This window comes from Carlito syrichta, unplaced genomic scaffold (genome assembly GCF_000164805.1).
Source record: "Carlito syrichta isolate Samal-C Ts95f unplaced genomic scaffold, Tarsius_syrichta-2.0.1 Scaffold305279, whole genome shotgun sequence".
Taxonomy (NCBI): Eukaryota; Metazoa; Chordata; class Mammalia; order Primates; family Tarsiidae; genus Carlito; species Carlito syrichta.
Genome location: NW_007249375.1, coordinates 389,737 through 404,008, shown reverse-complemented (window position 1 = coordinate 404,008; position 14,272 = coordinate 389,737). Strand labels below are relative to the sequence as shown.

Here is a 14,272-nt window from a genome sequence, read left to right as displayed (position 1 = left end):
TAGCGCGCACCTGTAGTTCCAGCTACTTGGAAGGCTGAGGCAGAAGGATCACCAGAGCCCAGCAAGTCGAGGCTGTGGTGGCCGGGAGCGGCCACTGCACTCCAGTCTGAGCGACAGAGTGAGACTCCAACTCAAAAAAAAAAGAAAAAAAAAGAAACAAGGTCTCGCCAAGTTGCTCAGGATGGTCTTGAAACCATGGGCTCAGGCAATCCTCTTGCCTCCGCCTTCCAAAGTTCTGGGATTACAGGTGTGAGCCACCTTGCCCAGCTAGAGAAAGGTCTTTTCCAAAGTCATAAAGGCAATCATTTACATGCTATTCATAATCACTCAAAAAGAAATTAGTCAAAGCAAGCTTCCACCGATTCTTTCCATATAGGATACACAAATATAATACACATGGGATACTTTAAGAAAAATCAATAGCTTTATTTTTCCTGAATATACATTTAGAAAATCTGTCTGGGAAGAGGTTTCGTAAACAGATCAGAGGACTATATATAAAATCAAGAGTTCCAAACTAGAGGAAAAAGTCCATGAAGGAAGCACTCATCCCGAGACCACGGCAGCCTAGGACCTTCCCATGAGAGGGGAGGCCAGGTCTTTGATGGCTTTGGAGTTCAGCTGGGGGATGGTGCTGATCTTCAGGAGTTTGCTGCTTGCATACTTATTCTTGATGGCCTGCAGAAGTCATTTGTGATTAAGCACACGTCAAGGACCCCCACCTGATACCTCACTCCTAGTCTCATTCACGCAATCTGCAGATAGTATGATGACGCCCAACTGCTGGAGCCAGTGAAAGTTCTGTGCTCAGAGAGAGTTGTGGCTGACCATTTCCTCCCATCCTCGTTAATGAATAAGACCCAGCTGGTAGCACAGGTGACAGGACCAAATTATTTCAAGGTCCATGGAGCAAGCTGCTTCTCTCATAAGTTAATGGGGGAGGGGGAATGGGAGTGGAAGCTTTGTTTATGTTACCCAAGTGCCATCGGGACATGACAGGTTCCCTGGGACAGCAGCAATAACTGGTAATAAAAGATAAGTGGCAGGCCGGGTGCAGTGGCTCACACCTGTAATCCTAGCACTTTGGGAGGCGAAGGCAAGAGGATTGCCTGAGCTCAGGGTTTCGAGACCAGCCTGGACAGATGACAAGACCTCATCTCTACAGTAAATTAGGCCAGGCGCGGTGGCTCATGCCTATAATCACAGCACTTTGGGAAGTTGATGTGAGAGGACTGTCTGAGCCTGCAGGTTCAAGACCAGTCTGGCAACTTGGTGAGACCTCATCTCTACAATAAATAAATTAGCCGGGCATTGTGGTGCTTGCCTGTAGTTCCAGCTACTTGAGAAGGCTGAGGCGGAAGGATCGCCTGAGCCCAGCAGGTTGAGGCTGCCATGGCCAAGAGTATGCCACTGCCCTCTAGCCTGGGTGACAGTGAGACTCCAACTCAAAACAAAACAAAAAATTAGCTGGGTATGGTGACTCGCACCTATAGTTCCAGCTTCTTGGAAGGCTGAAGGTGGAAGGATCGCCTGAGCCCAGCAGGTTGAGGCTGCAGTGGCCATGAGCATGCCACTGCACTCCAGACTGGGCGACAGAGTGAGACTCCAACTCAAAAAAAAGAAAAAAAAGAAGAAAAGGCAAGTGGCAACTAGTACTGAGCAAATCCCAGACAATCCTCTCAGGACTGAAAACACTATACACTTCCACAAAGAAAATTGTATTGTGAAAACGCTAATGACTCTTCTGTGGTATAAATGCTTTACTCTTTTTTTGAGTTGGAATCTCACTGTCACCCAGGCTAGAGTGCAGTGGCACATTCACGGTCACTGCAGCCTCGACCTGCCGGGTTCAGATGATCCTTCCGCCTCAGCCTTCCAAATAGTTAGAACTATAGATGCGACCTACCACACCCAGCTAATTTTTTTATTTTATTGTTCAGACGAGGTCTTGCCATGTTGCTCAGGCTGGTCTCAAACCCATGAACTCAGGCAGTCATCTCACCCCTGCCTCCCAAAGTGCTGGGATTACAGGCATGAGCCACCATGCCCTATACCTTACTATTTATCATACACCCCCTTGGTGAGCTCTGATATCTGGTGTCACAGAGCACAGGTCAGCACCACATCTCTTCTGGTACCCCTTATAGGTGGGCCACACACAGACACACTATGACCCCAGGATGCATCTTCTTCACCATGCTTGCTTTTTAAATTTTTTATTTTTTTGTAGAGATGGGGTCTCACTATGTTGCTCAGGCTGATCTCAAACTCCTGGTCTCAATCAATCCTTCCACCTCGGTCTCCCTAAGTGCTGGGATTACAGGCATGAGTCTAGGTGAGTCATTGCCTTCCAAGAAATCCTGGACAAATGCCCTGAGTAATTTCACCTGCACATTCACAACGTGGACATAGTCATCTGAGGTGGGGCCTTGCTCTTCCCAGTCACAAGCAGCCCAGTCCTCCCTGCTTGCTAAGAGCCTTACCCAGGATGCTGGTACCAGCACAGAGTAAACAGGTACACTGAGCAACTGACTGGCTGACTAGGAACAGGGTCAAGACAAGGCTGGCCTACCGACCTTGTTTCAAAGAGAGGTTGCCTTCAGGGTTTATCAATAATTTTCCATACCAGAAAAAATACAAAGGATTTGTGCTAAAACAGACTCACATATGCCAATAACATATTTACATGAAAACACAAACACGCACACATACCTACAAAACTCACAGTCTCTAATACCTTCCACGGCTTATGAAATAATAGTACTTACGATGAATTTAGTTAGGTTTTCATTGACTTTTACCACGTTTTTGGCCATGTGCTGCATGACATCCAGTACTTCATCCTCTGTATATCCTGTATAATACTGCTGCTTTAAGTTCTAAAACAACACAAGAGCCGACATGACTGAGGGGCCACGGCTTCTTTAGAAGAGCACATTTTATCCATGCTGACGTTACTTATGTTTGGAAATTCAATCACAGTCCTAACCACTACCACAAGACCAGCAAGGCTAAAGCAGCTGGAAAATACTGGATTACACTGGTGCTGAGACAGGTCTACATGAGACATTGTGAGACTCTTGGCTACATCAAGTGCCAATGATCCTGTGTGTTTTGTAGACAGATAGTCCAAGGAACAAAGCTTTCATGCTTACCTCTGTCAGCATACTGAAAGGAGATGAAAAATGTGACAGAGTAAAAAACCAAAGAAGTACCCCCATTATGGTGCTGGGCACATCTCACAAACCCTCTGTCAAAGCTCTGCCCAGGTGGCTGTTATGAGCATGAGTGCCCAGACAACCATTCCGTCAATCAGGGAAGGAGTCAGAACGAAGATATCAGCTGTGCTATAGACAACAACCTATCTGATCCAGAAGAACTAAGACTACCCAGGATGGTCTTGTTGGCCCTGTGTAGTTCAGCACCAGAGAACAGAGAGAATTTATAGAAGCCACCACACCCAGCCTCATGACCTGGCCTCCCAAAGAGAAAATTCAAATAAAAGGACAGTTGCCAATTGATAATAAGACTTATTCTATGTGAGGATATCTAAATTGACTTTATTTCAGAGTGCCATGATCAAATTCTTAGAGCTAAAATACATTTCTTTCACATGTACAGTTTAATTGGCAAAATAAACCACAATTTAATCCTAACCCTAAAGAAAAAAAAAGCAGCAGGAGTAAATACGGAAAGAATGCAGAACTATTGGCATTTTAAAAATCAATTCCCAGAAAACTGGGTGGGCAATAGCTCAGAGGTTTAGAGCCCATTTAAGAGTAATCTGGGCCAGGTGCAGTGGCTCAAGCCTGTAATCCCAGCACTTTGGGAGGCTGAGGCAAGAGGATTGCCTGAGCCCAGGGGTTCGAGACAGCCTGGGCAACTTGGCGAGACCTGGTCTCTACAATAAGTTAAAAAAAAAAAAAACCTAGCCAGGCATGATGGCGTGCACCTGTAGTTCCAGCTACCTGGAAGGCTGAAGCAGAAGGATAGCCTGAGCCCAGAAGGTCGAAGCTTGGTGGCTGTGAGCGTGCCACTGCACTCCAGCCTGGCAAAAAAAAAAGAGTAATCCGAAGCCAAATGCGGTAGCTTGCACCTATAATTTCAGTCCTTTGTGAGGCTAAGGTGGAAGGATTGCTTTAGGCCAGGAGTTCAAGGCTGCAGTGAGCCATGATCGTGCCACTGTACTCCATTCTGGGCAAAAGAGCGAGACCCTGTCTTTAAAAAAAATTTTTTCCTCTTTAAAAAGAATAATTTGGCTTTTGGCCAGAACTGCCATCTTCTAGTAATTCGCCAAAATGACAACACAAAGGGAAAGAGGAGGGGCACGCTGTACATGTTCTCCAGGCCGTTCAGAAAACATGGAGTTGTTCCTTTAGCCACATACATGCAAATCTACAAAAAAGGTGATATTGTAGACATCAAGGGAATGGGTACTGTTCAGAAAGGAATGCCCCACAAATGTTACCATGGCAAGACAGGAGGAGTCTACAATGTCACCCAGCATGCTGTTGGCATTATTGTCAGGGGCAAGATTCTTGCCAAAAGAATTAATGTGCATATTGGGCATATTAAGCAAAGAGTCATGATAGCTTCCTGAAACGCGTGAAGAAAAATGACCAAAAAAAGAAGGAAGCCAAGCCGGGCTCGGTGGCTCAGCCTGTAATCCCGCGTCTTTGGGAGGCTGAGGTGAGTGGATTGCCTGAGTCCATGGGTTCGAGACCCACCTGGGCAGGCGAGACCTCATCTCTGCAATAAATAAAAAAATCAGCCGGGCATTGTAGCGCGCGCCTGTAGCTCCAGCTACTTGGAAGGCTGAGGCGGAAGGATCGCCAGAGCCCAGCAGGTCGAGGCTGCGGTGGCCAGGAGCGGCCACTGCACTACAGTCTGGGTGACTGAGATGCCAACTCAAAAAAAAAAAAAAAAAGGAAGGAAGCCAAGGAGAAAGGCACGTGGGGGGGGTTCAGCTGAAGTGCCAGCCTGCTCCATCCAGAGAGCACATTTGTGAGAACTAACGTAAAGGAGCCGGAGCTTCTGGAACCTATTCCCTATGAATTCATGGCTTAATAGGTGTCAAAAATTAAAGATCTCTGGATCATAAAAAAAAAAAAAAAAAAAGAGTAATTTGGCCAACATAAGCCATTTGTCCCATGTACCAAACTTTTTTTTTCAAAAAATTCAAAACTTAGAGCAAAATGGAAAGAATGTAATGAACACTGCATATTCTTCCTGTAAATTCATCACCCATCAACATTTGCCCCCTCCACTCCCCCTTCTCTATATGTGCACTCACACAGTTTTTCTGAACCCTTTGAAAGTGAGCTTCAGACGTCACAGCACACTCCTTCTGAATGTTTCAGAAGCATCCCATACGAAGCACAGTCTCCTATCTATCCACTACACCATTGTCATGTGAGAAATATTCAACAATGCCATATCCTCATCTAATATATTGTCAATATTTGAATTTCTCTAATTGCTCCAAAATGTATTCTATAGATCCAAGTATATACAGTCAAGGTGTACCCGGTACATTCAGTTGTCTTTAGTGTTTGGTTTTTTTACAATTTAAATCAACCCCTACTTTCTTGATTTTAACTGATAAATTTGTTGGAGTATCCAGGCAGTTACTTTTAGAATGTCTCACATTCCAGATTTGTCTGAATGTCTCATGACTTGATTCATGTCACATGTTTTGGGCACGAGCACTACATAGGTAATGATGTACTCGTCCTACTACACAGGAAGGCCAGGCCAGTCGGGTGGTCCCACTGCTGGTGTCGTGTCATCGCTGGGCTAAGGTAGTGCTACCTGCCCATCATAAGGTGCAGCTCTGCTATGGAGTTAAAGCAGATCTGTGGGCCAGGCTCAGTGACTCAGCCTGTAATCACAGTGCTTCGGGAGGCGGAGGTGAGTGAATTGCCTGAGCCCACGGGTTCGAGACCCGCCTGGGCAACTTGGAGAGAACTCATCTCTACAGTAAATCAAAAAAATTAGCCAGGTGTGGTAGTGCACACCTGTAGTTCTGGCTACTTGGAAGCCTGAGGTCGAAGGATCACTGGAGCCCAGCAGGTAGAGGCTGCGGTGGCCGCAAGTGTGCCACTGCCCTCCAGCCTGGGTGGCAGTGAGACTCCAACTCAAAAAACAAAAACAAAACAACAACAACAACAACAAAACACAGATCTGTGGGATGTTCTGAGACCATGTGAATCTTGCTCCCCAACATTAATTTATCTAATGATTTTTACATTCATCGATGGTCCTTGCTTGAACAAATTATTACATTGGGGATCAAAAATTAGTTTTCTATCATTTCTTCTACTTTAATTAGTTGGAATTCTGATTTGAAAGAAGGAAAGAAGAAAAAAAAAAGGCCAGGCATGGTGGCTCTTGCCTGTAATTCCAGCAATTTGGGAGGCTGAGGTGAAAGGATCACTAGAGCCCCTGAGTTCATGACCAGCCTGGGCAACGTAACAAGACCTCATTTTCACGAAAGTAAAAAAATTAGTCAGGCATGGTGGTGCATGCCTATAGCCACAGCTACTTGGGGTGCTGAAACAGACCCTGAGCCCAGGGGTTCAAGGCGGCAGTGAGACATGATCATGTCACTGTACTCCAGCCTGGGTGACAGAGTGAGGCCCAACTCAAAAAAAAAAAAAATATATATATATATATATATATACCCTCCCATTTTATTTTTTGTATCATTATGGGCCTGGAAAACCTTTTAAAAATGCATTATAATAAAGAAAATGTGGTATATATACATGATAAAGTATTATACAACCATAAAGAAGAACAAAATCATGGAATTCACAGCAAATTGGATGGACTTGGAGACCCATCATACTAAGTGAACTATCACAGAAACAAAGATCTGAATACTGCATGTTCTCTCTCACTCATAATTGGGCCATGAACATTAGTCACATCAGCACAAGGGAGGGATTGACAGTTACTGGACACTGTTAGGGGAAGGAGGAGGGGAGGGAGGAGGATGGGGGAGCACATGACAACACAAAGGGTACTTGGTTCGTTATCAGGGGGAGTGAGGGCCAGATAGAAGCTCTAACTTCACCTGCATGCAGCCTACTTAAATAGTTAATCCTCACTTGTATTCCACATTCCTATGATACAATAAAATTTTCAAAATAAAGCACATTATAATCTATTACTGTGCTTATTCTTTTTTTTTTTTTTTTGAGTTGGAATCGCACTCTGTTGCCCAGACTGGAGTGCAATGGCACACTCACGGCCACCACAGCCTTGACCTGCTGGGCTCAGGTGATCCTTCCACCTCAGCCTTCTAAGTAGCTGGAACTACAGGCACATGCCACCACACCTGGCTAATATTTTTTTGATTTACTGTAGAGATGAGATCTCATCGAGTTGCCCAGGCTGGTCTCAAACCTGTGAGCTCAAACAATCCTCTTACCTCAGCCTACCAAAGTGCTGGGATTATAGGCATGAGCCAGCTTATTCTTTTTAATGGTACAATTTAGTCAGCCAACACCCTTTGAAACCAATTCCTATGTCCTTTTTATGTGACTTCATTGATCTTTGAGAATTTGCTTATTATCTGGCACAAACTGCTCTGGGCTCACCCATGTGCTTCCGCTGCCTGGCCCTGAAGGCAGCTCTTTCATGGAGGAGCCCTAGTTCCAGTGGGCAATGGGATTTAACATCCAAGATGCAGGCACTAGATATCCTCACTGTTATTTCCAAACCAGATGTCATAGAGTTTTTCCTTTTGCTTATTTATTGCTATTTCCTAGGTAAGGAGCAACCTTGTTTTTAAATGTTAATATATTATCGTATTTCTTATAGTGAAAATTTTAGTCCTTAATTACATGAATACGTTTGCTTTATCCTACAACATCCATAAAAGAGTTTCAAAATTATAGTAACAGGTCACTACTGACAGTGAGCCTACTAAGCAAACTTTACATCACAGCTTTTGGTCCTTTGCTTTGTCCAACCTTACATCTCCTTAAGGATGCACAGTCAGAATGCTGTGTTCAAATTATAGTACTTGAATTAATTCTTTCCTCTGTGTTCTGTTACACTGTTTATGTCCACTTAATTCCATGTTAGGGTTTGTATAAAACATTTGCATTGTTCCAAAGTCAAAAAAGCGACTTTGCATTGTATAAAAGTCAATAAAAAGATACAAAGTCCTTCCATCTTCCGTCTCTACCCAACTCCCACAGAAGCCCATAGTATCCATTTTCATGTTTCTGGTTTATTCCTCCTGTATTTTTTGAAGCATTAGCAAACATATAAACACATATACATCTATTTCTCTTACATAAAATGTAGCCTACTGAATACAGTTGAGTAGAGGAGCAGCCCCACCATGCTGCCCTGGTGACCTAGCCTGTATACACGCAGGCCTGAACCACAGCTGGTCTGTCCTGGCAAAGTGCCTTGTGATCTTCCTGGAACAGGAGGAGATGGCAGGCTTGAGCAGAGTGGCCTCCCAGTCACCTCCCTATCTCCCCGGGAAGGCTGTCCCCTCTGAGGTTCTGATGAGGCTTTCTGCTCTGCTGGGTTCCAGGTAGAGCTGCAAGTCTAGAACCAGCTCCTCCACCACGGAATGCTCATGTCTTGCACCACATTCATCCGTCTCCTTGTGCTTTCCTCTCATCCTCTATGGTGTGTGAGACAAGGACACAGGAAGCTGGCATCTCTGGCTACTCATCTGAATCTAAAAGTGACTCGTTCTGTTTTTACTGACTAAACCAGTCAGGCCTTGGCTTTGCTTTGTCTATGCTTGACAACTTGCTTGTTTCACTTAATATCCAAGAAATGCCACATATCAGTTCTTAGTGGCCTTCCTCACTCATTACAACTCTGTAATATATTTGTGTGCACCTTGAAATAGACAACTCACCTCTGGATTGTTCTAAGCAGCTTTCTTCTAGGCTTTTCAACTTTTAACAGTTGCTTCAAGGACAGCATTGTGAAAATGTTAAGGACTTTCATACCATGAGGGCCTAAAATATAGCCAAATTAATTTCTTATTAAATCTACCACTCACCCATTTTCCTTGGCCTAGAACCTTCTGAGACAAGCAGGAAGCAGCTGCAGCTACCATAGAAGGGTGATAATGCACCATGTCATAGTCAATAAGAGTCAGCTCCATCAAATATTTGGCTAAAGTGTGCTGTTCAACATCGACCTATGAAAAAAAAGCCAGAATCACAACTGTTAATACTATCTTGCAAAATTCTGGGTGAAGGCCTAAGAACTCAAATTCACTTAGCTCACGTATCCACAATATGCTATAAACACAGAACGTGAGGGCTTTCTCTTAAGAACTGACGAGATAAGCATTAAAGCTTATCTAAAGGATGCTTCCTATAAACTCCTTTCATTAGGTCAATATTTCTGGGATGAGGTGCCAAGCAAGAATAAAGTCTCCTACAGAAGTAGAGGCACTTACCTCCCCAGCTTTCGATGCCCGCCTTAAGAAGTGTAGTGGCAAGGGTCGACCCAACTCAAATTTCAGTTCTTTCAAGATTGAAGTTTCCATTTCTCGAATTTGGGAACTGGTATAAGCATTGTCTGTGATGTAAACGAAGTCTTCAATATTTGGAGAAAACATCTCCTCATACTTGGAAGCCAAGAGCAGAGCAGTAATCCCCACCAGCTGAAGCTTCTTACGGGAGACTGGCTGAGCCTAATAGAAAACAAATGAGTTAGAAGTCACACCTAATAAGAGGATTGAAGCTCTGAGTGGGAGAAAGGGAAAGAGAATCGATTCCTGGAGAAGTGCATGTTGTCTCTGCTCACAGCCCTTAAAGGCATGGGAGACTGAAGATGCATAGCAGGTTCCACCACTGATCATAGCAGCTCTCTATAATTGAGTACTGACTGTGTGCCAGGCACAGTGCTAAGATTCTAACACATTACCTCATCCAGTCCTCACAAAAATACTAGAAAGTACATTTATATTCTCAATTACAAGTAGATAGCCTGGCAAGAAATTCTGATACCAGCCCCAGATAATCTAGCTGCTAAGAAGGGAAGAACCCAAGTCTGACAACCAAGCACCCAGTCACTCTTCCTCCCCATCATTCTGACTTGGGTATGGGTGGCAGCCCTGACCTGGCACTCAACAAGGTCTGAATTGAGATGAGGCCAAACAAAAAAGCAAGAATTTAATGAATGACTCAAACATTTCTTTAATCCTCACCAAAAATAAACTCATTATTTAGCTTGAAAAATCTGTCACCAATGCTTCAGAGTCGGGAAATCTCTTAGTCTGGGGCAAAGTGTTTCCTTAATTTCCTTCCCCTCCCCCCCAAACTGGGACTTTTCTTGTTTCAACTCCTATTACTGAAAATCTGCCTAAAACACCATTGTGCCTTCCTAGTTCCTTGGCATTTTGCAGTATCTCAGGGCCATTATTATAAATGTAATTATTGCTCTATTGTTTGGGCAGAATTTGTACTTGATCTAAACCATCATAAATGTTGATTTTAAACAAATCAGTCCTTATCTGTAGGGCTACCATTTGGCAAATAACACATTAGCTATTTATGTCTGGTATCTCTTCTAACAGGTCAATGTCTGTGCATGACTGATTGATAAACATGCCGAAGATCACTTTTGCCTCTCAGCTTGTTTTCTTTTCTTTCTTGCTTTCCTTTTTATTTTTTAGCTTGTTTTCCTACATTTGTCTTTACTTTATGCCCTATGTTCTAAGTCATACCTCTGCTCATTTTTTTATAAAATTCTTCCTTCCTCCTCTTCTAATGTGATTCAAAGCTACAGCTGGCTGCAAACATCGAGGTTCTCTAGCCAAACTCCTCAATTTTCCGATGAGGAAACTTAATACCCAAGAGTACCACACTAAGAAAGCTGTGCAAATTGGCTGAAAACCAGCATCCAGCTGGGTACAGTGGCTCATGCCTATAATCCCAGCATTTTGGGAAGCCAAGGTGAGAGGACTGCCTGAGCTCAGGGGTTCGAAACCAGCCTGGGCAACATGGCAAGACCTCATCTCTACAATAAATCAAGAAAAATTAGCCAGGTGTGGTGACACATGCCTATAGTTCCAGCTACTTGGAAAGCTGAAGCAGAAGAATTGCCTGAGCCCAGCAGCTCGAGGTTGCAGCGGCCGTGAGCATGTCACTGCACTATAGCTTGGATGACAAAGTAAGACTCTGACGCGAAAAAAAAAAAAAAAAGAAAGAAAAACAGTATCCAAAAGACCATAGGCTTTGAGTGGACTTTCGGCCCATCTGATGGTACATTTTCCTCTGATGAATGTTCTTGGCAATAGCCTTTCCCCAAGCACTTTTCAGCAGGCTGACCTCACAAATATGCCTACCATGAGTTAGCATTACCAAAAGCTCAACACATTTGAACTGCTTCTCTTTTTAGCACCTAATTCTTTGGCTTCTCACAAACTGGCTTTTGGTCTCTTCTTCAGAGGTAATTATTTTAGTTTTCTATACCCAAAACATAAATGCAATGTTCACTGAGCCACTGGCATAATGTCCCCAAGTCACATACCTGTAAAAACCGATCCATGATGGCAACACACATGTACAGAGTCTCCTGCAGAAGCCTGAACTTGGAGTGGACTTGCACCAGCCAGTCCACCAGGATGGCACGCATACGTCCGTTTATATCTCTTCCATCTAAGAAATGTGGGTTAATGGATTGCGAAACCTGTTGGTGGAATTAAAAGTTTAAAAAGTTGTCTTCATTTCCTTCCCACCTGTGTGATACACTCCACATTGCTCGTACAACCAAAATACAAAGGCCCACCCACCTCCAACTGCCTGAGGTACTGGTAGATATCCTTCACGTAGTCACTGCAGAGCTGAGGGTTCTCCGAATCTTCATTATCAATATCCTCTATCTTGCAGAGCAAAGCATCAGAGAAAGCTTGGCAGAGGTTCTCTTCCTTCATGGAGACATCCTCAGGTGTGGGAGAAGGATCCTACAGCAACACATCAAAGCACATAGTACATCACTACCTTAGGAGCAGCCTGAAACATAAATACACACAGAGCCAACAGGCTAAAGTGTCAATATCATATGCACTTCTGAAATATGTCAAAGCCAAATCAAATTCCATGGTAAGAGGTGAATAATTCAAGATGTAGTAAATACAGTTCTTAGAGAGAGACCTCTTTGCTTAAAATTCGAATTTCACTCCAAGTGATAAACCTAAGTCCTCCCCATGGCCAACAGGCCCTACATAACCTGAGATCTAACCTCCCTTCTGTTGCTGACCCATCGTCTAGTTTTCTTCCATGGTCTGCTTTACTCCAGCTTCCTGGCAGGGTGTTCCTCCCTGCAGGGGGACTTCCTCCATACAGAAAGCTCTTGTCCCTGTGTCCACATGGGTAATTCCCTCACCTTTTCCAAGTCTTGCTTAGATGTGACCTTCGTGGTGAGATCTATTCCAGCTTTTAAAGTTATCACCTGCCTCCAGTCGCAGTCCCCCCAACTCACCCCACATATGTCTCATCTCTTGTACTATGTTCTTTTCTCATAGGACCTATAACTATCTAACATTCTTAGAGTTTTATATATTGCGTGTAGTGTTTTCTGTCTCCCTAATCTAGAATGTAAGTTCTGTAAGCTTCCATTTATTTCTTGATTTTCCTTGGTTTTGCCCACTAAGCTGCTGCAAACACTGTTACAATCCCTGACACATAGTAGATGCTCAATAAACAAAAGAAACTTGGCTAGGTATGGTGGTTCAAGCCTGTAATCCCAGCACTTTGGAAGGCTGAGGAGAGAGGACTGCCTGAGTCCAGGGGTTCAAGACCAGCCTGGGTAACTTGGTGAGACCTTGTCTCTACAATAAAAAAATCATAAAATTAGCCAGGCACAGTAGTGTACCTGTGGTTCCAGCTACTTGGAAGACTGAGGCGGAAAAATTATCTGAACCCAGCAAGTAGAGGCTGCAGTGGCCATGAGCATGCCACTGTACTCCAGCCTGGACTACAGAGTGAGACTCCAACTCAAAAAAAAAAAAAAAAAAATGACCACCTAGGTTCAATGATTCCTGAAGCTGATCATTCTAATTTTATCAGTAGCCTATTCTGCAAGCATAATGTTTTCTTCTCTTCAACTAATGCATTCTAAACTGAAAAATTGGTGGCAGAAAAACACATTCCAATCTATGAATAAAATAGAAGAAGCAAAGACTGAGTGACTATACAACACACAGACACATATATGTGTGTATATATATATATATATACATTTTTTTTTGAGATGAAGTCTGACTCTGTCACCCAGGCTGGAATGCAGTGGCACACTCATGGCCACCTCAGCTGGGCTCCAGCGATCCTTCTATCTCAGCCTTCCAAGTAGCTGGGACACAGGTGTGTGCCACCACAAGCTAGCCTACAGTTCCTCTTCTGAGCTGATTTTTTTGGGGGAAGGGGGGTGGGTTGGAATCTCACTGCTGCCTAAGCTGGAGTGCAGTGGCATACTCACGGCCACCACAGCCTTGATCTGCTGGGCTCAGCTGATCCTTCCACTTCAGCCTTCCAAGTAGCTGGAACTACAGGTGTGCACAAACACACTTGGCTAATTTTGTGATTTTTATTGTAGGGATGAGGTCTTGCCAATTTGACCAGGCTGTTCTGTAACCTTGGGCTCAGGCAATGCACTCACCTCAGCCTCCCAAAATGCTGGGATTACAGGCTTGAGCCACCATGCTGACCTATTTATATATATATTTTTTTTGAGGTTGGACTCTAACTCTGTCACCCAGGCTGGAGTGCAGTGGCAAGTTCATGGCCACCACAGCCTCGACCTACTGGGCTCAGGTGATCTTTCCACCTCAGCCTTCCAAGTAACAGAACTACAGGCACACGCCACCACATCGGCTAATTTTTTTATTTATTGTAGAGATGAGGTCTCGCTAAGTTTCCCAGGTTAGTCTCAAGTCCGTGGGCTCAGGCAATCCTCTCACCTAGGCCTCCCAAAGTGCTGGGATTATAGACATGAGCCACCACACCCAGCCCTATTATTTTATTTTCTTATTCTGACTGGTGGATTCTTTATAAAAATCACTCAAATTAAAAATTTATGAAGATAATACAAATATTAATAATGAAGCCACTAGGCACAGTGGCTCATGTCTGTAATCCCACCACGTTGCAAGGCTGAGGTAAGAGAATTGCCTGAGGCCAGGGGTTCGAGACCAGCCTGGGCAACTTGATGAGACCTTGTCTCTACAATAAATTTTAAAAAAAAATTAGCCAGGTGTAGTGGCAGTGGGTGGTAGATCTAG

The 14,272-nt window shown here is 43.9% G+C and overlaps 1 protein-coding gene across 1 annotated transcript in view; it reads right to left on the bottom strand.

Moving 5' to 3' along the window:
- Nucleotides 1–402: 402 nt before the first annotated feature.
- CCNB2 (cyclin B2) overlaps nucleotides 403–14,272 on the bottom strand; it is a 29,862-nt gene continuing 15,992 nt past the window's right edge. The window contains exons 4-9 of the mRNA XM_008061477.2: nucleotides 11,786–11,956; nucleotides 11,524–11,682; nucleotides 9,446–9,682; nucleotides 9,041–9,181; nucleotides 2,769–2,879; nucleotides 403–678 (exon numbers count right to left, since the gene is read on the bottom strand). Coding sequence (XP_008059668.1) covers nucleotides 568–678; nucleotides 2,769–2,879; nucleotides 9,041–9,181; nucleotides 9,446–9,682; nucleotides 11,524–11,682; nucleotides 11,786–11,956 — 930 coding nt within the window. The 3' untranslated portion in view covers nucleotides 403–567. The remainder of the gene's footprint in view (nucleotides 679–2,768; nucleotides 2,880–9,040; nucleotides 9,182–9,445; nucleotides 9,683–11,523; nucleotides 11,683–11,785; nucleotides 11,957–14,272) is intronic.